The sequence below is a fragment of the Vulpes lagopus genome, chromosome 8 (genome assembly GCF_018345385.1).
Source record: "Vulpes lagopus strain Blue_001 chromosome 8, ASM1834538v1, whole genome shotgun sequence".
NCBI classification, from domain to species: Eukaryota; Metazoa; Chordata; class Mammalia; order Carnivora; family Canidae; genus Vulpes; species Vulpes lagopus.
This window is the reverse complement of record NC_054831.1, coordinates 8,819,226-8,841,458: the sequence shown is the minus strand read 5'-3', so window position 1 is coordinate 8,841,458 and position 22,233 is coordinate 8,819,226. Positions and strand designations below refer to the sequence as shown.

At 38.7% G+C, this 22,233-nt stretch overlaps 1 protein-coding gene across 14 annotated transcripts in view; it reads left to right on the top strand.

Moving 5' to 3' along the window:
* SP100 (SP100 nuclear antigen) overlaps positions 1 to 22,233 on the top strand; it is a 97,384-nt gene that overhangs the window by 31,726 nt on the left and 43,425 nt on the right. For 9 of the 14 annotated variants that reach the window (XM_041767806.1, XM_041767811.1, XM_041767805.1 and 6 more), the window contains exons 2-15: positions 2,671 to 2,833; positions 3,980 to 4,148; positions 6,946 to 7,029; positions 9,091 to 9,153; positions 9,805 to 9,954; positions 11,313 to 11,396; positions 14,221 to 14,367; positions 15,132 to 15,212; positions 15,982 to 16,065; positions 16,919 to 16,972; positions 17,417 to 17,509; positions 18,899 to 18,952; positions 19,277 to 19,333; positions 19,574 to 19,657. In XM_041767806.1, coding sequence (XP_041623740.1) covers positions 2,671 to 2,833; positions 3,980 to 4,148; positions 6,946 to 7,029; positions 9,091 to 9,153; positions 9,805 to 9,954; positions 11,313 to 11,396; positions 14,221 to 14,367; positions 15,132 to 15,212; positions 15,982 to 16,065; positions 16,919 to 16,972; positions 17,417 to 17,509; positions 18,899 to 18,952; positions 19,277 to 19,333; positions 19,574 to 19,657 — 1,367 coding nt within the window. The remainder of the gene's footprint in view (positions 1 to 2,670; positions 2,834 to 3,979; positions 4,149 to 6,945; positions 7,030 to 9,090; positions 9,154 to 9,804; positions 9,955 to 11,312; positions 11,397 to 14,220; positions 14,368 to 15,131; positions 15,213 to 15,981; positions 16,066 to 16,918; positions 16,973 to 17,416; positions 17,510 to 18,898; positions 18,953 to 19,276; positions 19,334 to 19,573; positions 19,658 to 22,233) is intronic. The other 5 variants (XM_041767814.1, XM_041767808.1, XM_041767804.1 and 2 more) reach the window with 3 other exon arrangements.

Here is a 22,233-nt window from a genome sequence, read left to right as displayed (position 1 = left end):
TGTATATAACACCCAGTGCTCTTTATATCACATACCCTCGTTAAGGCCCACCACCCAGTTACCCCATCCCCCCCAACCCACCTCCCCTCGAGCAACTCCCAGTTTGTTTCCTGTACTTAAGAGTGTCTTATGGTTTGTCTCCCTCTGTTTTTATTTTATTTTTCTTTCCCTTCAACTTTGTTGATCTCTTTTGTTTCTTAAATTCCCCAGCCCAGATGTGTATGACTTCTTTACTGAAAACTATAAACACTTCTAGGCAGAATTAAGGAAAACTAAATAAATGGAGAGCTATAAAATGTTAACAGTTTGGAGCTTAATATTGTTAAGATATCAGTTGTCACCAAATTTGTCAAGTTTCAATGTAAACCGTATAAAAATCCAAAAGGCTTTTCTTTTAAAAATTGACAAGTTGATTTTAAGAGATATATGGAAAACCAAAGACCTAGAAAAGCCAAGCCAATTTTTCCCTAATTGACTTCAAGACTTTCAATAAGCTATAGTGTGCAAGCCAATATGCTATTGGCATGAGGATAGACAAATAGATCAGTGGTACAGAATAGAAAATCCAGAAATAGACCCATTCTTACATTGTAAGTTGCTTTTTGAATATTTTCATTAACTTGTGGTAGGCGAAGATTTCTTAGTACATTAACACTATTAACCACAGAAGAAAAGAATTGATGGATTTGGCTTCATCAGAATTAAAATTTTCTCCTCATCAGAACACATGGTTAAGCAAGCCAAAGGCTGGAAGAAAATGTTCATAATACATAAATCAAACAAAACACTTCTTTCCATAATATAAAACAAACTGCTACATATCAGTAAGTAGTAAAAGACAACCCAACAATGTATATAGGTCAAAGACTTGAACAGACACTTTACAAAAGAAAATGCATGAATTGCGAATAAGCACACGAAAGTATGCTCAACATCATTAGCCATTAAAGAAATACAAAATAAAATTATGTGAGATACCACATCATACACATGAGAACTGCTAAAAATAGAAAAACTACCTCTAATAAATTTTGAGCAACAGTTTGGCAAATTCTAAAATGGCTAAGCACACTCAGGCAATGATCCACTCTTAATTATTTACCCAAGAAAAATGAAAACATCATGCCATAAAAAGATGTGTACGAGAACAGCAGCTTTATTCATACGAGTCCCAAACTGGAATCAATCTAAATGTCCATCAACAGGAAAATGAATAAGCAAATTGTGGTAGGTCCTCACAATGGAATACCTTCAACTGCAAAAAGGAACAAACTACCATTCATCCAATAGCAGGGATGATGAACAAATGGCAGGCACAAAGCATACATGATGTATTACTCCACATATAGAAAACCCAGTAAGGGACAAACTTCACACATGGTGATAGAGAGGTCAGCCTCGTTTGTTTGCCTTTGAGAGGCTGCCTGGCTCCAGGTGGTTAGTTTGTAGGTTGAGGGGTTAGAGGTGCACTGTTCTGTTGTAAGTTTTCAGCACCGTATCTTCCTTGTGATCTCTGCTGCCTCTTCAGGGTTCTTCAGGGCATGCTTTGTTTCTCTTATCTCTGGGAGCATCCTCCACCTACAAGAGCAATTAGCACTCTATTGGCCACTTTTATCAGACAGATTTTGATTGAAATCTCTTTTGTGCTCATTGCCCCACCATTCTTTTTGTGAATCCAATTTCTTTATTATCATTTTAGCAGGGTTTTTAATAAAAGAGAAGACAAGTGCTTCTTTTCCATCTGCAATCTTTGAACTGAAACATCTCTTTTGCAGGAATTTGACACAATAATGTGACATTATTATTCCCTGAGGCATACAAAGTACGGGGAAGTGGCAATAATTCTCTTTTGGTTTGACAAAGAAAGCTTCTGAGTCTTCATAATACAAGATGTTGATTAAAACATTATTATCAGAGCAATAAAATGATCAACTAAAAATTGGAATTATAGATGGGTTTAAAATTACTTTCACAGGAAACATCAGTGATTTCTGAAATTCAGATGCCTGAAAAATTCACTCTATATAACACTAGCACAGATTTATATTAACACAAAGCAGGACCAGATGTCCCAGGAGAAATGTTTGATATTCTTGTGAAATTATCAATTTATGCTGTTTCATGTCATTGTTAACCACATCGTATCCTTTATAAATTAGTTTTATAATGCAGGATGGTATTTCTTTGAACAACTATAGGAGAAGAGCTGATTTTTTATCTTTCTAATACTATTTTTCTCTTAGTTTTAATTATTTTCAAGGTTAGACTTTTATCCCATTGCTTTCCTTCTTTCTTAAATCGCTTTATTGGAGTATAGTTTATTCCATTGCTTTTTATTCCTCTTTTCCTTCTATCTGGATTTTGTTTAAATTTAAATTTTTTTAATTACAAAATATTTCAGATATGTGAAGGTATCTTTACAATGGCTTTGATCCAGACAGACTTGAATAGACTTTTTCAGTACCATGTTTAAGTCTTTTTTGACCTCCATGCTTTCTTCATCGTATTTTTGCTCACTACTTCAGTTACATTTATTCTTTTTCTGCTCAGGACCACTTACTTAATATATGTTAGCTTTTCCCAGCTTATCCTTCATATATAAATCTTACAGCCACCACAAGCATCTTGGAATCTCAATGACCGTTTTCACATGGTATCCTTCCTTTCTAGGGCAACTATAGAAGACCAGAACATTGATGAGAGACTTGTCTATGAGACTCTATTCAAACACTTCAAAAGACACAAGGTGGAGATTTCAAGTGCAATAAAAAAGCCATTTCCTTTCTTTGAGGGTCTCCGGGACCGTGAACTCATCACCAATAAAATGTATGAGGTAAGTGATGTTTATTATCTCATAGTCTGGTAAACTGGCCCCAAATGAAGTTATATTTTGATATCCTTGACCCAAACATCAAGCACAACTAACTGACTGAGGAGTCTCCTATGAGTGGGAGACTTTTTCAAGTATTGTTGCAACTGCTTCTGTAAGGTAAAAAGGGAAAGGAGACTTAGTTGTCCCCAGAGACAGCCCTGCTTCTCTGTGCCGCCCACTGGACTTGGGTTGAATAGCACAGCAAATGGGCTAAATCTGAAGCAGGAGTGCTCCATAGATGTATAATGCCTTGTAGGAATGCACAGATTATAGTATGAACTGAGAATTAAAAGTAATTAATGGGTGATGGGCACTGAGGGGAGCACTTGTTGGGATGAACACTGGGTGTTATGCTATATGTTGGCAAATTGAACTCCATTAAAAATAAATAAATAAATAAATAAATAAATAAAGAATTGATGTATAACTTAAATTAATTATAATTTAATAAAATAATAATTGACACATATCACTTCAATGGACATCGGTTTGAGTCCTTAGACCTGAGAACATTAAAACCTACAGGGAATTGATACCCTGTTAGGACAAAATTTGAGAATTGATGATTGTTATTCTTTCTCTAACAGTTTTCAGTTTTTAGGGTTCTTTTTTCTTTTTCTCTGTCTTTTTTTTTGTAATGGTATTTGTGGAGTCTTGGAATTTGGGATTGATTTTAGCAATAGGCATTGCTGGAGATATACAGAGATGCAAGTCTTCTTTTTGCCCTATTAATATGCTTTTTCTATGGTCAAGTTCCCAAAAGTGGAGTACTATCATCTGGTTTCCTTGAGTTCTTCCAGGCCAAGTCAGTCCCAGGAAAACGGTAAGGGTTGTCCATGCAACAGGACAGCTGCTCATCACCTCTTATTCTATTTCTAAAACATGAAGTTAATGAGGGTGAGATCTGTTTCACAAGTGAATATTTTTAAGGAGGAAGGAATCTACTTGTTTCACTTAATATCTATACAAATAAATAGAAATTCTTAAACTTTATATGAGAAGATACTGATGGAGGAAAATTGGAAGACATTATCCATACAATCTCTTTTTAGGGCTCTTCTGTAATCTGGAAGTCTGATTTATATTTTCTCCATTCAATGTTTTAAGGACTGTCAAGAGTCTTGTAGAAACCTGGTCCCTGTACAAAAAGTGGTGTATAATGTTCTCAATGAACTGGAGAAGACATTTAACCTGCCACTTTTGGAAGCATTGTTCAGCGAGGTCAACGTGCAAGAATATCCCGATTTAAATGGCATTTATAGGAACTTCAAACATGGTAATTAGGTTAATTATCTACCTTTTGATGCCCAGGGCGAAACTTTTTTTTTTTTTTTTTTTGGACAAGTATATATTGAGTTCCTACAATGTGCCACACACAGTGCGGGGGCAGTGGGGACATAATAGTTAAGAAAACACAAATCATGAACCTTCTCAAAGTTTATGGCATAATGGCTATGGTACAATACTCACCTATAGGTCTGCTTAACTAGGCATTTAGACTCACAGGACAACCAGAGCTAAAGTGGCATCAGATTTACTTAGAAGGACAAATGACAGGAAACAGCATCCCAACAGTGCAGGCTGTCTGTGGGACTTCATGTGGAAACCCACACAGCAGTCCAGCAAGTTGACTACTACCCGCCTCGGTGTCAGCTTAGTTGTGGATATAGGACTCACCCTGGCTTAGCAGCACCATGCCTATGGGTATTGGTATGTCCCATAATAGTGCTGTAGTCATAACTTTCAGGACCTCACGAGGGACAAACCTAGTTATAAGAGTCACCACTTTGGAGGAAGACCAAGTGCATGTTGTAGTCTGTAGAGTCATTCCCCATCCACATGCAATTTACTAGTCATTTTAAACCTAAACTAGGTTTTAAACTAGGCCAATGATGACCTAGTAGAAGAAAGGCCATCTTTACCAGGTTTCCAGAGCAATGAGCCAGAAAGTTAACTCAAGGTCAAATTTACCCTTAAAGAAGGAGAATAGGTTTTTTAAACTCTTTCTCCACAAGGGGTGAAACAAACATTATTCAAATTATCACCAAACAATGCTTTGCCAGGTGTTATACAAAACTAAAGGTTTGATTCTCCATTTTTTTCCTGGGAAGGCATTATTTTATTTTATTTTTTAAAATTTTTTACTTTATTTTAAGGCTTGTAAGAGTTAAGAGAATGCTTTTAATATATATATTAAATATATATATTTAACAAATTAAATATATATTAAATAAATATATATATTAAATATGCTTTTAAATATATTAAACATGCTTTTAAATATATTAAACATGCTTTTAATATTAAATATATTAATGCTTTTAATATATATATATATATATATATATATATATATATATATATACTTTTTTTTAGTTACCTAGAAAATGTTTTATTCCAGCACAGTTTGGTGTCAGTGGAGTTCTCCAGATAAGGCATAGAGACATCGTAAGAAGAATGTTCCCATGGCCTGGGGAGGGCTGACACTATGGGATCACGCATGTAATGTGAAAGGATCTAGTGTGTCTTCAAAGACAAATTCAATTTGTCTCAGAGAGTGAGAAGCAGACTGTAGGGCTGATTCATGAGAGATAAATTTGAAGAAGATTTTAGGAAATCTAGCATATAAAGCTAAGCAATTGGAATTTTATTAATAGGCAATAAAGAGATATCAACAGTTCTTATAAGCAAGGAAATTAAAAAGCAGTGGTAAAGCATGTAGTTTGTTAACTTGTGTCAATAGTAACCTTAATCTAATTAACAAAGTAATTTCTATAGCAAATCAGTCCAAGTTAGAAATGGAATAAAGGCAATTAAGGCAATATTATATATGTGACCAGGATGTCCCAGGCCATGGGAACAAAGGGAATGGCGGTTACCTGTACTGCCCACATCTCAGGGACTCTGATTCTCTCCAGGTTAAGTGTCCACATCACCTGGGTTAGGTTCCAGGTTCCCCCAGCTGGGGGGGGGGGGGACCTGCACCTACATTTGCTGCCGCCCACCTGCCCCTGGGGAGGTAGCAGCTATTGCCTCTCAGACTCTGTTGTCCACAGGAACTATGGGTCAGTGACCCAAAGTCAAGAATCTGGGGGCTGTGGAGTGGGGTGTAGCACTCTTTCCTGCTGCTTGCCACCTGGTTTTGCCAGGATCTGAGTCCAGGTCATGGGATGACAAAGCACCCATGGTTCCCACTGTCCTGGGAATTCCCCCTAGCAAGCCCTACCCCAGGAGGAGCTCTTGCCAAGGGCCCTGGGGCAGCAGGTTCTCTTCCTCCCTGGTGTCCCCTCCTCCCTGGACTCCCTATAGACATGGCCCCATCTCCCTCTCCTCCCTCTCTTCCCCATTCAGGCTTCCTGGCTTATTTCTTTCCTCCAATGTGTGCTGGGTCACCTACAGGCAGGGGTGCTAGGCTGGTGTCCCTGCCTCCCCTGGTTGGTGGCCTCCCCAGCCGCTGGGGCAGGCCTGTGGGCCATCCTCCAACATTGCAAGCTGTGCTCCCTGCTCAGAGCTGGAGAGTGTCCTTCTTTTGCTCCTGGGATCTGGGCCCCTGGGAGGTCTGTCTTGTTCCTCCAGGTGTCCTCTGCTTTGTCTCTTTGGGAAGCACTCACCCTCCCTGCCCCAACTTTCCTCTCCTCTAGCAGCATCCTTAGAGCTTTCTCTAAGCTGCTTTCTCTTTCATACCCATGGATCTCTCTCTGAGCCTCACTTTTCTCTGTTCCTTCCTTTCAGTTTGAACAGTTCAGAAACACATTTCATATCTATTATTTGCTTTGATATAGACTTTTCCTGGCCATCCACAAAATCTTTTACAAGAGTAACAGAATCATGATGTTTCCTTTATCCTTACATCGGAGTGGCTCCTTTCTGTGTGGGAAACGTAGACTCTTTTGCTGGGAGTTCTCTTTTCTATCCCAGGGATGGTGGGGAAATTTTGCAAGGAGGATCAGAAGCACTGAGCTTGGAGTGACCTAAGGGCCATTACAGTTACAGTTGTTAACTGTAATTTTGAGATGTTGTTTTTGGTCTCTGATGGAATCGCTAATTGTCTCCTTCTGTCTCCCTCTTTTTAGCGGTCCAAGAGAAAATTAATTACCAAGAAAGCGATGGAGAAGAGGTGGACGAGAATCCTAATATCCAACTGAGCCTTGAACAAGGTGATTGCAACCCAATAAAGACCAATTCTCATCTGCAAAGAAGAAAAGGAGAAAGGGAACTCAGGCCCGAGTCCTGAGTGGATTTGGGGCATCAGGAAAGAAATGTTAAGGACCAAGGAAAAGGCAGGAAGGAGTGTTTGCATGAGTGTCTAACCAGAGACCAAATCCTGGAGGAGTAGCTATGACAAGAGATTCTTGGCCCAATAATCAAGACAAAGGGACAGAAACCCAGTGTGTCAGTAAACCAGATTTAAGCAGACTAACTGCCAGGAAGTAATTGTGATTTAGAAAGGTACCTGCAGGAGAAGATCAGTGTGAATCTGTGAAGGGCTAAGAATGTGGGCCCATGATCAACATCAAATGATGGCAGATGGGACTCATTTCCATGTGGGGGATGTTGTTCAGAAGCCCGGATATTCAAGGAGAAGGCCAGTCACACACAGAGAGAAAAGAGGAAGTGGTAGAAAGGTGGAGGGGTGGATGTGGGTACTTTGAGAGAGAAAAGGAGGGAAATGAAACAGAAGAAGGGGTTAAAAGATGAAATAGAAATAACCATGTTATTGACATCTCCCTGGTGGAACATTTACTTTGGCAGTTGTAGGTTTAGTGCCCTGGTGGCCATTGGAGGTTAGCATTGCTTATGTGTCCATTTTGCAGAGACCGTGTGTGTAGCTGGCCTGGGGTCTAATGAGCAAGGGCAAATCCAGGCATTGTGTGTTTGAGTGTGTGTGTGTGTGTGTGTGTGTGTGTGTGTGTGTGTGTGTGTGTGTTTTAATGGAGGTAAAATTCACATAACATAAAATTAACCCTGTTAAAGTGTACAGTTTAGTGATCTTTGGTGTATTTACAATGTTGTGCAACTACTAACTCTATCTAGTTCCAAAACATTCTGATCACCTCGAAAGGAAGTTCCATATCATTCCCAGTGTCCCACTTTCCTGGCCTCTGGCAACCACTCATCTAGTTTCTGAATCTTTGGATTTACCTCTTCCAGATGTTTCATTTAAATGGAATCACATAAACACACCCTTCAGGTCTGGCTTTTTTCACACGACATATTTTCTTTTTTTTTTTTTTTTAAAGATTTTATTTATGTATTCATGAGAGACACAGAGAGAGAGGCAGAGACATAGGCAGAGGAAGAAGCAGGCTCCTTGTGAGGAGCCTGATGTAGGACTCAGTCCCAGGACTCTGGGATCATGACCTGAGCCAAACACAGACACTCAACCAAGCCACCCAGGCATCTCTGCATAATATTTTATTATATTTATTCATGCTACAACTAACTGCCAGGAAGTAATTTAGACTTAGAAATCTAAATTAAAGATTTTACAAACAAGAGTTGTAGCATGAATAAATCCTTCATTACTTTTTATTAGTGAAGAGCATTCCCTTGTATGGATATATTACATGTTGCTTATTCATTTATCAGTCAATTATGGGTTGTTTTTACCTTTTGGCTATGACAGAGCCTACATTCTTAACCCTATACCACTCTGGTAATCTAATGGAAAAGACAGAAGCATGAGACAAAAATTGGGAAATATATGCAGAGAAAGATGCAGAATAAAGAATACCAACAGTAGGAGGAGGTAGAGAAGAATCAGACATGGAATCCTCATGGAAGGCCAATGAAACAGACTGAACAGACATATAGAGGGAGGGTGTGGAAGAAGAGGAGGTGGGGACAAGGCAGCAAGACTTTGTAGGAACTAAGGTAAGGACACTGGTCAAGGGTAGCTCTGGGGAAAAAGGCAGCTCCTCTATGGCCATGGGAGTCAGGATAAGCCATTGCCAGTTACTCAAGCGCCTCATGTGGGACACTCAGTGAGATGGTCAGGCCAAGGCCCCCTTAGCCAGGGATATAGCTGACCCCAATCCACCACTCTGTCAGTAAGGGTTTGACTGCAAGGGTTGCATGGGATCTGCCAAGTCCGCATGGTCTCTATATGGATACCTGGAGGGGATCTTCAAATCCTACTTTAGGAAAAAGAGTTTAAGGGAGAATGACACAAACCATACATCAATCTCTGAAACAAACTTTCAATTTATTCCTCCAAGGAACTGGTAAAAACATATATCGAAGCCTGACCTGGCCATGCCCACAATCCTCATCTCATCACGGTCTGTTCCTGTTTGTGGTACTCTCCAATCCTTTATGTTCTCACCCCATTCTATCATGTGCTGGGGGTGGGGGGCTGCTTCTTTGTATCACTGATTGCCCAGAATCTCTGTCTTTACTTCTACAATTTCCATAAGGAAGTCCTGGGGTGTTTTCCCTGGGAGTCATTCTTTACCTTTCTCTGTTTTTCTCTGCCCTGTATCTCTGGCCATGGGCCCCTGTGGACTACTTTGCCAGCTCGCTTTGTTGTTGGCTCCCTGCTGGGTTTCTGACATGACAAGAGATCAGAGAGTGGGAATAAGGGAGAACCTGGATATTTCCCCATCACTGCCTTTGTCCACAATTCTGACAGTGGCTGCATTTCAACCATGATACCACTTCCCATCCAGCAGGCCAGCCATGGGCCAGCTTCTACCCACCCAGTGACCCTGACCTCTAGGCACCTCAATACCCCTCACAGCTTCCTGTTAAGTATTCTTTTGGTTACTGCCTTCTTTTATTTAGATTCCTCAGCAACTCCATCAACTGTATAACCAAACCCCTGGATTAAATTCCCTGTGCTTATAAAAGCTTAGAGTGATTTATATTTTCCTGTTGGACCCTGATTGATGCAGAGGACAAATAAAACATCTATGGATCAAAATATGGTTTAGGTACCACCTCACCCGAAAATGGACCCTCGAAGAACCTCTGTGAAACAGAACAGATTAATGCAAACAGAAAAGATACAACCAGTGACAAAAATGATGCACTAGAAAGCCAAGAAGCAAATAAAGAGTGTGCCCAAGGATCTGAGCTGGCAGGTAATTCTGACTACCTGGGTTTGCATGAGTGTAGAGGGGCTAAGGATTCCTTATTGGTGGCAGAGAATCGAGTGGTGCCCAGCTCAAAGAAACATCTATTAACAAAGAAGGGGAAACTCATGCAGACACAGAGGAGGCAGGAATAGAGATTAATATATTGATGGGAGAGATCTAGAGGAAGAAAAGTTAGCAAGTGCTAGCTTCAACAAACCTACTTATTTTTTACTAAATTAAAAGCTGGTGTTGGGTGAGACCAGAATTGCCAACTTCTACAATTTTCCTGATGATAAAAATGTTAGATAAGCTAATACATACTGTTTAACTGAAAGAACAATATTTGCCTACATGCAATGGAAAATATACAAAATAAGTTTCTGGTGCTTTTTCATTTTCTCAATGTTGGTATACCTCTTATTGACAGAGAAGTTGCAATGCCAAGGGCTGAAAATGGATTCTGACTTTAAGATCTTCAGAAGCTGCTAAGAAAATTAAATGAGTACACAAATAAAATACAAAACAAAAGAAATATGGCCTATGGCCTATGAGAGAATGGGTACATGCTGTAGAAATTTAAAGAAAAAAAAAAGATGGTTTCTGGCTAAGGGGCAAGGAAGAGAAAATCAGGATTGCTTATGGTAGTGTTAGTTTACATATAGCCTCAGCAGTTGGAAAGAAACTGGATATGAAGTTTAAAGATACCCAAATTCGAAAAAAAAAGAAAAAGAAAACACAATATACATTCAAGCATAGGAGCCCAGGGCAGGCCACCCTAAAATGTGCCACTTCGGCATAAAGATTATTTCTCTGCCTCAATTTATACTATAAAGGAGAACCTATACCAGGAAGATAACTATTAACAGAGACTCCCCTTTACCTAAGAAGGAACTTATCTGTATAATAGAACAATCTTGTTTTTCCAAACATCCCCTTTCACCTTCTTGCTAATGACTACTCTGCCCTCTGTACACTCAGGCCCCTATCCCTCTCCTAAGCTCGTATAAGCTTGATGTTGCCTCATTGTGTTTGGAATTCCATGTCTGTGTGGATTCCTCATATGTACACCTATTAAATTTGGTTTTCTTTTGTTAAAAAAAGGAAATAAAGAAAGAAAAGTTAGGAAGGACAAATGCCTCATCAGGGAAGAGAAACAGAAAGAAAAGTCAAAAGAAGTGAGGGAGAACTTGATCACAGAATCACCAAAGCACCAGTACTTTCATGGTGTGATAGTGGCAGTATATGCAGACAAGCTATAAATAGAAACATGAAAAGAAAAGGGAAGTCAGATGAGATGTAATAAAATGGAAATAGGCAGAACAGGGTTCTCCTGGGTCTCATCTATGGTCTTTTTTTATCCTCAGAGTCCTGTGAACAAGCATCCATCCAAGTGTATAATGGAGATATAAGAGAAGACACACCCAGCCCATTGCCCTGTGATGGAGAAAGTAATAACCACTTATCTTACCAATTTTCTAATTCTATCTTTGTTTTTCTATGTGAACAAAAACTTTCCTTTGTTCTTCGATACTAAGCACCTCCGTGGCCCTAACAACACCCACGACCCATAACCTTGTGCACAATCTCTGGCTGCTTTTAAGGTGTGTGAGATGCAAGGGGGAGAAAGAGCTGAGCTCTTTGATGAAGGGCATGTCCCTGAGGAGAGAATACAAGGAGAGAAAATATTAAGAAGGTGAACCAAAGAACACCAAATGACAAAGTACATAAACAGCATAGATTTTAGATAAACTGACATGGAATCCAAACAGTACCATTTTGTGGAGCTGGTGAAAATAAATGTTGCAACTTGATTTTCAGAGGTGGTAACAGAAACATGGAAACCATGCATGATGCTGCTGGTCAGATTTGTGAGTACAGAAGCCCTGGTGAAGGACTCTTAGAAAAGAATTGGCAAATGAAGGGACTAGGAGTGGGGGACAGTGACACAGGAGAAGAACTTTGGTGATGCTTGGAATGGTTTAGATGAGAGAAATGAATAGAAAGACAAAAATCAATATAGAAGAGGCATACAGAAAGTCACATTAATAATTAAGAAACAGAGATCAAATAGGAGAATATAGAAAACATAACAGAGAGTGGATAAATGGAAAATCAGTGAGAGGACAGCAGGGCCAGTTCTAGGGTGAGGCAGGGAGGTCCTGGGATATAAAGAAAATCTTGATAAGGAAAGAAAATATTGATAAAAATACTCTTGGTATCTTCTTGTACCCTCAGCACTTCTTCTGCCTCACCCTAGGACCTGGGAGATAGTGATAAAAAAAATGTTGAGAAAAAGTATGAGTAGAGAAATATACAGAAATAGATGAATACCAGTAAATAGAAAAAATGGGGGATGCATAAAAAGAACTATGTAGAGGATGAGTTACGGGACCATGAATGAAAAACTGGTAGAAAGTGGACCAAATAAGGAGAAGACAAATCAAGACATTGTCCAATTTGAAGAGACAGTCACCAGAAAGAAAGCACAGAGGGCTCTTCCTACTGCCATTGAGAAGAGATCATTAAGGTGTCTACAGTGACCAAAATGGCCCTTATACCTCCTCAAATAAAAATAGGCTTCCACCCAAGCATTTCATATCTCTGTGGCTTCAATCATCTATGATCTATGGATTCCTACACACACCTCTGATCCAGATCTGTCTTCTAGATTCATTCCCTCTAGTGCCTGAAGACATGTAATCAAAGATCTGAAAGCCATCTCTGTTTGGATGCTATATTAGTTATCTATTGCTGTGTAACAAACATCCCCCAAATTCAGTGGATTAAAACAACAATGACTTTATTTACCACTTCTGTCAACTTTAAAATATGTCCAGCCTACTTATTTCTCTCCATTTCCAGAATGCTCACTCTAATCCACATTCCTATCACTTCTCACTTCAAATAGGGGAACTCTCCTGCTGGCTTCCTTCCTCCTGTCTTGCCCCCCTCAGATCCATCTTCTACACTTCAGCTTAATGGGCATTGCAAAAATGCAAAGCCATACGGCTTTCCTACTTAAACCCAGTGCCCTCCTATGGCCCTCAGCATGAGATCAATGCTGCTTGATGTGGAATATAGAAGGTTACCTCCCACATAGTTGTATAATCCCCCCACACACACACACACTCTCTCTCTCTCCCACCACATTCCTACCACACCAAATTCTGTTTGTTTACTTGAATTGCCAAGCTCTCCCAATTATACCTCTGCCTTTACACATGCTTTTGGAAAAAGTTGGAACTATACATAGCTTGTGATTCTGCAATTATGTTCCTCAGCAGAAACCTACAGAAATGCGCACTATGTTCAAAAAAAGAAAAGAATCACATAGAAAAGCAGCATTATTCACAATAGCCAAAATCTTAAAACAGCCCAAATAGATTTTTTATGGGTTTTTCATGGATTATATCTACAATGGAATACTACACAGAAGTGAAAAAGCAAAATGAATAGAGATGACTCCCACAAATATAATGTTGAGAAAGGAAGCTGAAGTCCCCTACCCCCATCCCTGTCAAATGGGAGAGAGACAGGGAAAGAGCAAGTAAGAGAGAGGGGCATGATTCCATTTATACAAACGTGTATTTCAGAACTGGCAAAATTAATCATCAATAGTATTAAAAATCAAGTGGTGGTTAACATGAGTTACGTGATGGAGACAGTTAGTGGGAAGTATCACTAAGAGGTTTCCAGGGTATAAGTAATCTTCTATTTCTTGATCATGGTGATAATTACCCAGATATGCTCACTTTGTGATGATTCAAAATTTATGATTTACCCATTTTTATCTATGTACATTATACTGAAAATATAATTTTTATTTTTAAAAGAGCACAAAGTGGGGCTTCTGGGTGGCTCAGCCAGTTAGGCATACAACTCTTGGTTTTGCTTGGCTCATCATGTCAGCATTATGAGATAGAGCCCCCCATTGGGTTCCATGCTCAGGGTGGAGTCTGCTTAATATTCTCTCTTCCTCTGCTCCTCCTTGCTAAAACAAATAAATAAATCTTTAAAAACAGAAGAGCAACAAATAATTCATCAAAGGATGAGAAGAGAAAATAAAAACAAAACCCCCCAAACCCAGAGTCCAGAAAGGCACAGATGAAGGGACACAGTTAAGCAGCAGGATAGGAAAGAGGTCGGGGAGGGGGAAAGCTTCACGCCTTCAGTGGATTTACAGGGCACAGGACTTATCAATAGTAGTGAAGGGTGTTTATTCCCTTTGGGGGAGACAAATAAAAATTCTCCATTCATTACAATTTGATCCAGGAGCAGAGCTACCCAACCATGGAATCCAAATCAATTCCTGTTCAGTATATCTGGTGGATATAAAGAAGGAAAAGCCGTTTTTTAACTCGACAGTTGAACAGCAAGCCCAAGCAAGGACTAACTGTAACCAGGCATCTGACATAATAGGTAATGCTGATTGAAAGAGTGTGTAATGTGAGTCACCAGTTCCAGGCAAGGGGCTGGGACAAGTCATCAGGGCCATTAAGGCAGTCCAGTTGGCCTTGGATGGAAGCAAGAGGGGAGGAACCGGTACCATATGCAGTGAGCTCAGCAGGAGAAAGTCCCAGTGATCAGAAAAATACCAAAAAACAGAAATGGTAGATTTGAGTATTAATGTGTAGGATCCTACTTCTAAAACAAAAAAAACAAAAACAAAAAACAAAAAAACAAAAAAAAAACAAAAACAAAAGAAAAAGAAAAGAAAAGAAAATATGGTGATAGAAGTTGAAGAAAAGGGAGAAAAAAACTGGAGAGCCAAGAGATTCATGAAAGGAGATGAAGAAGGAAACACATGAAGACAAAGAGAAGTATAGAGAGATACCATTGCCAGAAAGAGAGGCATAAGTAGGGGAAAGGGGCAGAGCCAAGAGGGAAGTGAAATTAATTGAGAATAAAAGATAGAGTAGCATGAGGGCAGGGGTAGGAGGTCCCATGAGAGTGGGGGAAGAAAAACATTGACAGATTGGGCAAAGTTGCCCTCTGTCTATGAATTCTATCACCTTTAGTTTAGGACTGGAGTAGCCTGCAAGTCACACACATTCAAGTACACATCAGAGTGCCCTGAGTTAGCTTAGTTTTCAGGTCTTTCTAGTGTTCTTATTGCAGGGTTGCCTGATACGTGGGCTCATTGGCCCCACCCTGAAGCTAAAAGATTTTGTTCCTCTGTGCAGTGATCAGCAGTGACTCTGAAGAATCCAGTGATGGAGAGGAGCTCCCAGAAGCCTCCACATCAACACTGGAAAGCCAGCCTGGTAAGGCTGTGGGAAAGCAGGCTTTGGCTACAGGAATCTGAATTAAGAACTACAGTTTGATGCATCTAATTTTGGGCCTACTCTGTGTGATAGATTCAGTTTATCCTGGAATCCCATTCTCTGCATTTATTTTACTTGACCTTTTTGGTAAATAATAAAAAAAAAATCATTATATATGTACACACACACACACACACACACATATATATATATATACATATATATATATATACTTTTTGAAAATGAGGCCTATTAATTGATAGGTGCTATTTATTAATACACATTGTACACGTATATTGATTATATAGCAGAAAAAGGCTACCAAAATGGTGATTTTGTTTTTAAAACTAGCTAGTTTCTTTGCTTATAAGGTGTTGGATTTATACAGTGATTTCTATAGGAAACAGAAAGCTAAATATTACTTTACTAGATCATATTGTCATCTGATCACAAACTGAATTGTGTCAAAGGACAACTCATCCGGCTATCCAGTGTTAGCAGAAAAAGGATTCAGATAAAGTACTCTAAAACCCAATATAGTGTTTTTGGGAGTTCTTCAGCAACCCATGGCATATATAATGATTTTTCCAAGGATTTTTGCAAATAATACCTTACTTTTTAATTTACAAGAATCTTAAGGGGTAAGCAGACCAGACATTGTTATCCTTGTTTTTTAGAGGAAACACAATCACATCAGTGTTCCAAGGTCTTCTACAAAGCCTCATTGTCACACACTGAGACCCCTAAAAAGTCCTATTCCTTTGTGCAGTGACCAATAACCTTGACTCATTAGAATCAAGTGAGAGAGGAGAGTCCCAAGAAGTTACCTGCTCACGACTTCAGATTACACTAGGTAAGAACATTAGGATTGCAACCCTGGATGACAAATACACAGAGTCTAAATCCCGAGATCTGTTTTCCTGATGAATCTTGTGTTGAGCATGCTCTATATGCCTTGGTTCTATTACTTCCAGGAACTATTTTCTGCATTTAGTTTCTCTGGCCCTACTGGGAAGTGTGGAAGGAGGCAGGAAGGCATTATAAATTGTTGTTTAACAGCATGGGCCATTTGATTGACATATAGAAAACGTAGCAAAAATATGCTGGTAAAAATGACAAACTTTTTTACTAAACACTATCATGTCTTAATGCTAAAGAGTTGAAATAATGTATTTATTCTCTACCGATATGCTTTATATTCTATCCAACATAGTAACTACAGTATTCTTCTACTTGTTGACAATATTGTCATTAATCCCAAACTTAGAAAGCCTTCAAAGAATAATTTGTGCTGCTATTTAATTATTGATGGGAAAATGATCTCTGATCAGCTATTCTCAAACCCAAATTACTTAAACCATTGGTTTATATTGTGATTTCTTAAAAGGCTTTTGTAAATAAAGTTTTACTTTATCTTCATAAAAACCTTAACAGGAAGATAGGGTAACTATGTTTTCCAGCTTTATAGATAAGGCAGCTGTGGCTAATAATGTGGAAGAGCCACTTACAAATTGACATGGAAACTGAAAAGAAGAGCCAAGCAGGAACCCATCATTATATCCCAAGCCACCAGAACTGGATTCAGTTGAAGGAAAGAAAGAAAAATCATCATAAAAATATTATTGTGATTGCAAGCCCAGTGAATTGTCACAGAATTTGTAAGACTATTGCAAACAAACAATTGTCTCTTCCCTTTTATTTTATAGACCCCGTGGATTTCAGAAAATCACCTATCTCCCAAGAAAGCGTTTGGAAAGTAGGTAAGGGCAAATAAAAACTCTTCATGGTTACAAATGAACAGCATTTTCTACAAAATATTCATTCTAATTCTTTGCCATATCCTTCAAAGTAGAATATAAATTTGTTTTAATTTAAGATGGTTTATATTTTAATTTTTGTATTAATTAGTTAGGCTAATGGTTGTAACAAGTAAACCCAAAGAAGTCAAGGGTTCAAACACAATAGAAATAATTTTTTTCTCAAGTAAACATTCCAAGGAGTTTTAGATGAGAGAGGGGTGGGACCGTATTTCAAGTGGGGTTCAAGGAAGCAGCCAAGTGGAAGATCTCCCTTCTTCCATACCAGACTCCTAAGGTGTCCTGGGGGTATACTTGTCTTGGGTTTTTAGAGCTTCCCAAGTTTTTACCCTCTTGATTCCTTTGTCATACACGGAGACTTTCAAGAGACACTTGCTTCCTCTGCAGTGAAAAGATTTGATGACTCTTCAGAGTCCAGTGAGGAAGAGGAGCCCATGAGAGCCTCGAGCTCAGCACTGAGAAGCAATCCTGATGAGGAGGGTAAGGACTACCATCACTAGGCTCCCAGGCACAAGGAATCTGAGTATGGAGTTCTTTCTTGTTTCTAGGGTATTTTACTCTGACCATCCTCCATAGACTGGGATCTCATTCCCTGCATTTATCACATCTGGCCATTTTGAAAAATGCAAAGAGAGAAAGCACTATAAATTCAGGTTTATAAGGTGGCTCTAGTTGAATGGCAGTGACATTTTTACTACATGCTTTCAGGTTTATTAACCCCAAAGTACTGAATTATGTAGTGATTTCCACCCCTGCCCACTCCTATTTTGTAGAGAGCAGAGAAAATGGGTATCTGCCATTGCTTGATTTTGTTGCAAACTTGCTCAAAATTCAAAAGACTCTGATTATTGACAGAGGGAAAAGTTTCTAGTTATTGTCATCAAATTCAATTTATAACTTTTGACAGATGACTCCAATATGACATTGGCCCATATAATATATTTGAAAATATCTTCACTAATAAGATATCTTTTCATGTTTATAACAACTGAAAGGTAGGCCAGATAACTATTGCTCTCTCTACTCCACAGGTGGGGAAACTCATAAACATTTAAAGATCTTCTATACATTATATATGGAAAGTTACTGGAAAAAGCAGAACAGCCTGGACTCCTAGCAAATATCCATAGTCTTTTATTCAAAACCTTTGAAGCCAGGCATAAAATAATAATCTGTTAGAAAGACAATGTGGTTCATATCCTATATATTACAAAAAAAAAAAAATCTAACAGAATCTGGGACAGAACCCTATTCTCAAATATACCTACTAATGACCTTGCAACGAGTCTCAAATATATTATATTAATGTTCCTGCAACAAATTGGTGAATTTGAGCAGCCTGGGTAGCTCAGTGATTTGCACCACCTTCAGTCCAGGGCATGATCCTGGGAACCCGGGATTGAGTCCCGTGTCGGGCTCCCTGCATGGAGCCTGCTTCTCCCTCTGTCTGTGTCTCTGCTTCTGTATGTGTGTGTGTGTGTGTGTGTGTGTATGTATCATGAGCAAGTAAATAAAATCTTAAAAAAAAAAAAGAATCTGTTTTAAAATTGGTGAATTCACACCAAGTGTGAGAAATAAAAATTTTACACAGATTCATGACAGCTCAAGTCCAGATTCACTGCTGAAGTAGTTAGCTGAAAACTTATGGGAAAAATATGAATTTTCAAAATTTCTTTGATTTTGCATTTGGGGCCAAAGGATTGTGGTTCTCTGCTCCATTTAGTAGTGATATTTTTCCTTTAGATGGGAAGAGTTAGAAATGATTGTCATAGTGTCTTTCTAGTCCAAATCCTGTCTACAGTGTAAGTAGTCATAAGATTCACAACTCTTAGTTGTAGATTACTGGTTGTGTTTTCCTTTACTTTCTAGATTCTGCAGATATTGGAAACAAATCTTTTTGGGGAATAAACAACAGGAAAAGACGTAAGTGCAATTAAAACTCTTGATGTAACAACTATCTTTCTTTACTACAAAATCTTTGTTCAAATTTTTTGTTAAATCCTCTAAAATAAAATTACTTGTAAATTAATTGATTCACATTATACATTTTGAATTAGGTGGGCTGGACTAATTGATACAATATGTAAGCCTCAAAAAGTTCAATGGCACAAATACAATACAAGTATATTCTTCATTTGCCTCAATAAGATAAAGTAACCCCTGGAGTGGAGGGTGCTCTGCTCTGTAAGACTATTGAGGGTCCCAGTTGATAGAGACCCTGACAACTAGAAAATGTTGCTTCCACAGACTCCCTGGATAACCAAAGGAACTGGAAGAAGAAGTACGTGCCGACAAGCGGAAAGGGTAAGACATGGTGAAAAGAGGAAGTACCTTCCATGGCAAAGTTGTCCCCCAGCCCAGCCCTGGGGGTGGTTCCTAGAGCAACTTTGACCAACAGGTCAGATGGAGCCACAGGGTAGCCTGGCAGTAGGAGTATTCCTAGCTCCTAACTTCACTCTCCAATTTTCCTTTTAAAGAATTTTGTACTAGATTGGTTCCTAGACACAGACTGAGACTGCTAAGAAATTTTATTTCTTTCTGCAGGGATCAGCAGTGATAACTTTTCAGAATTACATCGTGCAGAAGAATCTCAGGAATCTTCTAACTCAGTCCTAAGAAGTAGGTCAGGTAAAGAAGATTAGGATGCCAAGCCTTGGCCTGCAGAATGTCAGGAATTAAACGCTACTGTTTCCTGATGCATTTTATTCTCAGCACCTTGAAGACCTGTATCCAGTTAATCCTGGGAACTCCTTTTCAGCATTTTAGAAAATAGAAGGGGACAGGAAATTATTATAAATTCATGTTTAACAGGATGAGTTCTATTGAATAAATGTATGTAATTATATACTGCTGTTGTGGAAGAAATGAATAGCAAAATGGTGGTATCTTTTTAAATACCTACTGTCATGCCTACTAACACTAAGACCTTAGATTTCTATAGTGGCATATTGATTGACATTAATGTCATTTGTAATTGTAAAAGCCTCAAAAGACAACTGGCTCCTCTATGTAATTACAGACAGAAATAAAAGCATCAGATCAACAACTTTCAAACTTTAGTATAGTTTTTGACAGTTGCCCATCATACTGTAATTTGATTATACTGTGTTATTTTAAACTACTTTGGCAGATAAGATCTTACTTTGTAATCACAATATCCTTAAGATTTAGGCATGCTAATGCTTGTCATCCTATTTTGGAATAAAGAAGCAGACATTTGACCAAATTCGCCAATTTGGCCAAAGGTCAAAAAGTATGACTATTGTATATAATAGGCAGGAATATAAGAGCTGTATCCCATGATCAAAATCCAAAAAGGAGGCACAAGGGAACTGATATATAGTATCAGCAGTATGTATCAGTGCCTGATGCAAGAAAAATTTATTTTAACAACTAGATAGGTAGATAGATAGAGATTGATAGATGATAGATAGATAGATAGATAATAGATAAAAATGAAAATCATAAAGAAAAAAAAAAGATGGTAGGAGTGGTGCCAGATATAAGGAATACAAAATACCTGGAAGGGAAGAGCCAAAAAGGATAAATACAGAAATAAAAAGGAACAGAGATTAAGAACATCATTGATGAAAAAGAGAAAAAAAAAACCACAGAGCACAAGAGAAATCAGGGAAATGGGGAGAGAAGCTCATAGAATCAAGTAATGGTGATAGAAATGTGTAAAGCAGGGAAATGGTCAGAAAATAGAGAAATAATGAGAAAAATGATATGTGACCAGATAGGAAAGATGACAGAGCACATCTTTGTTGGATATAAGGTGTAGTCATCAGAGTGGGTATTTTCTCAGCTCATCTGAGCCATGAATGTAAATGAGCATGACAACATCAAAGTGGTCACTATCTATAGTCTGTCATTTCCTTATTTCTCTTCAATGTCCTCCTGTGAATTCAAAGCTCCTCAGATGAATAGAGAAATAAGGTCAGAAGAGATGCCAACCTATAAGCACCTGTTGGTGCTTACGTTACGTTATTATTATCTTTTATATATTATATCTATTATCTAATATATAAGCCGTTACGTTATTATTATCTTTGTTTTCTTGTCTGCACAGAGGAAAAGCTCTTCTTTCTTTATCTTACCTCCCCCCTAAAACATTGCATGTACATGCAAATGCAGACACACATGCACACACACTCCCATACATAGACGACTTGTGTAAGGTTTGGACTGCTTTCAACAGGTTTGAGGGAGTCAAAAGAGAAAGAAGAGCTATGTTCCTGAATGGAGGGAGGTTAACACTGAGTGGGTAATGTAAGGAGAAAGAATGGAAAAGATAGGCTGGGTTCTTCAAATGGAAAAACATCTCACTGAGTATGCTTCAAGTATTTTCAAGTGGAATGGAAATGGAATCCAAATATCACCAGATTGGGAGGTTTTGTGGGGGAAGAGTGTTGATTTTCAAGATACTCTCAGAAGTTGTACCAGAAACATGGCAACAGAGTCCATGACTGACTGAGTCTTACAATGTAGAAAGCCCATAGTGAATTGGTAAAAGTAATGGTGGCCAACAGTGTGGTCAGTATCAAGAGTAGTCATTTGGTCATGATGAAAGTAGCAGTCTATGAAATGAAGCTGAATATAGATAAAATAGAGACAAAAGTTGTACTTGTAAAAAACAGCTAAAATATCAAGATAAGATTAAGAGAAACAGACTGGAAGCAAAGAGAAAATGGAAAAGGAAGTGACAGTAGAAAGAGGATTACTTCAATAATAAAATGAGATTCAGGGATAGAAGCATAGAGAATTGAGGGAGTGGGGTACATACATCGGGAATAAATGGAGAGAAGAAAGAGGAGGCACACAGAGAACCATGTAGAGAAAGAGTTAAAAGATGAGATAAAAAATGGCAGAGTGTAAAAAGAAGAGAGGCAAGATGGAGAAATTGTGGGATCTGAAATGGGACAAAAGCAATGCTGGTGCAATGGTGGTTCTCAGTAGCAGTGGCTTTACAGAGCAAGGCGCTCCCAGGTATCAGTGTCCCCTATAACTCACCCAGATTACAAGAGACGTTGCCCAGGCATAGGCATTTCACTCATTCCTATGGTTTCAATCACCATCCACAACTTAATAGTTCCTAAGCATACATTTCCAGCCCAGCCCCGTCCTCCAAGCATCTAAACTCATCCATCCAAATGGCAGAATGACCTCTGTCCAAGGTTCTGAAGGTCCTAGCCTTCCCCACT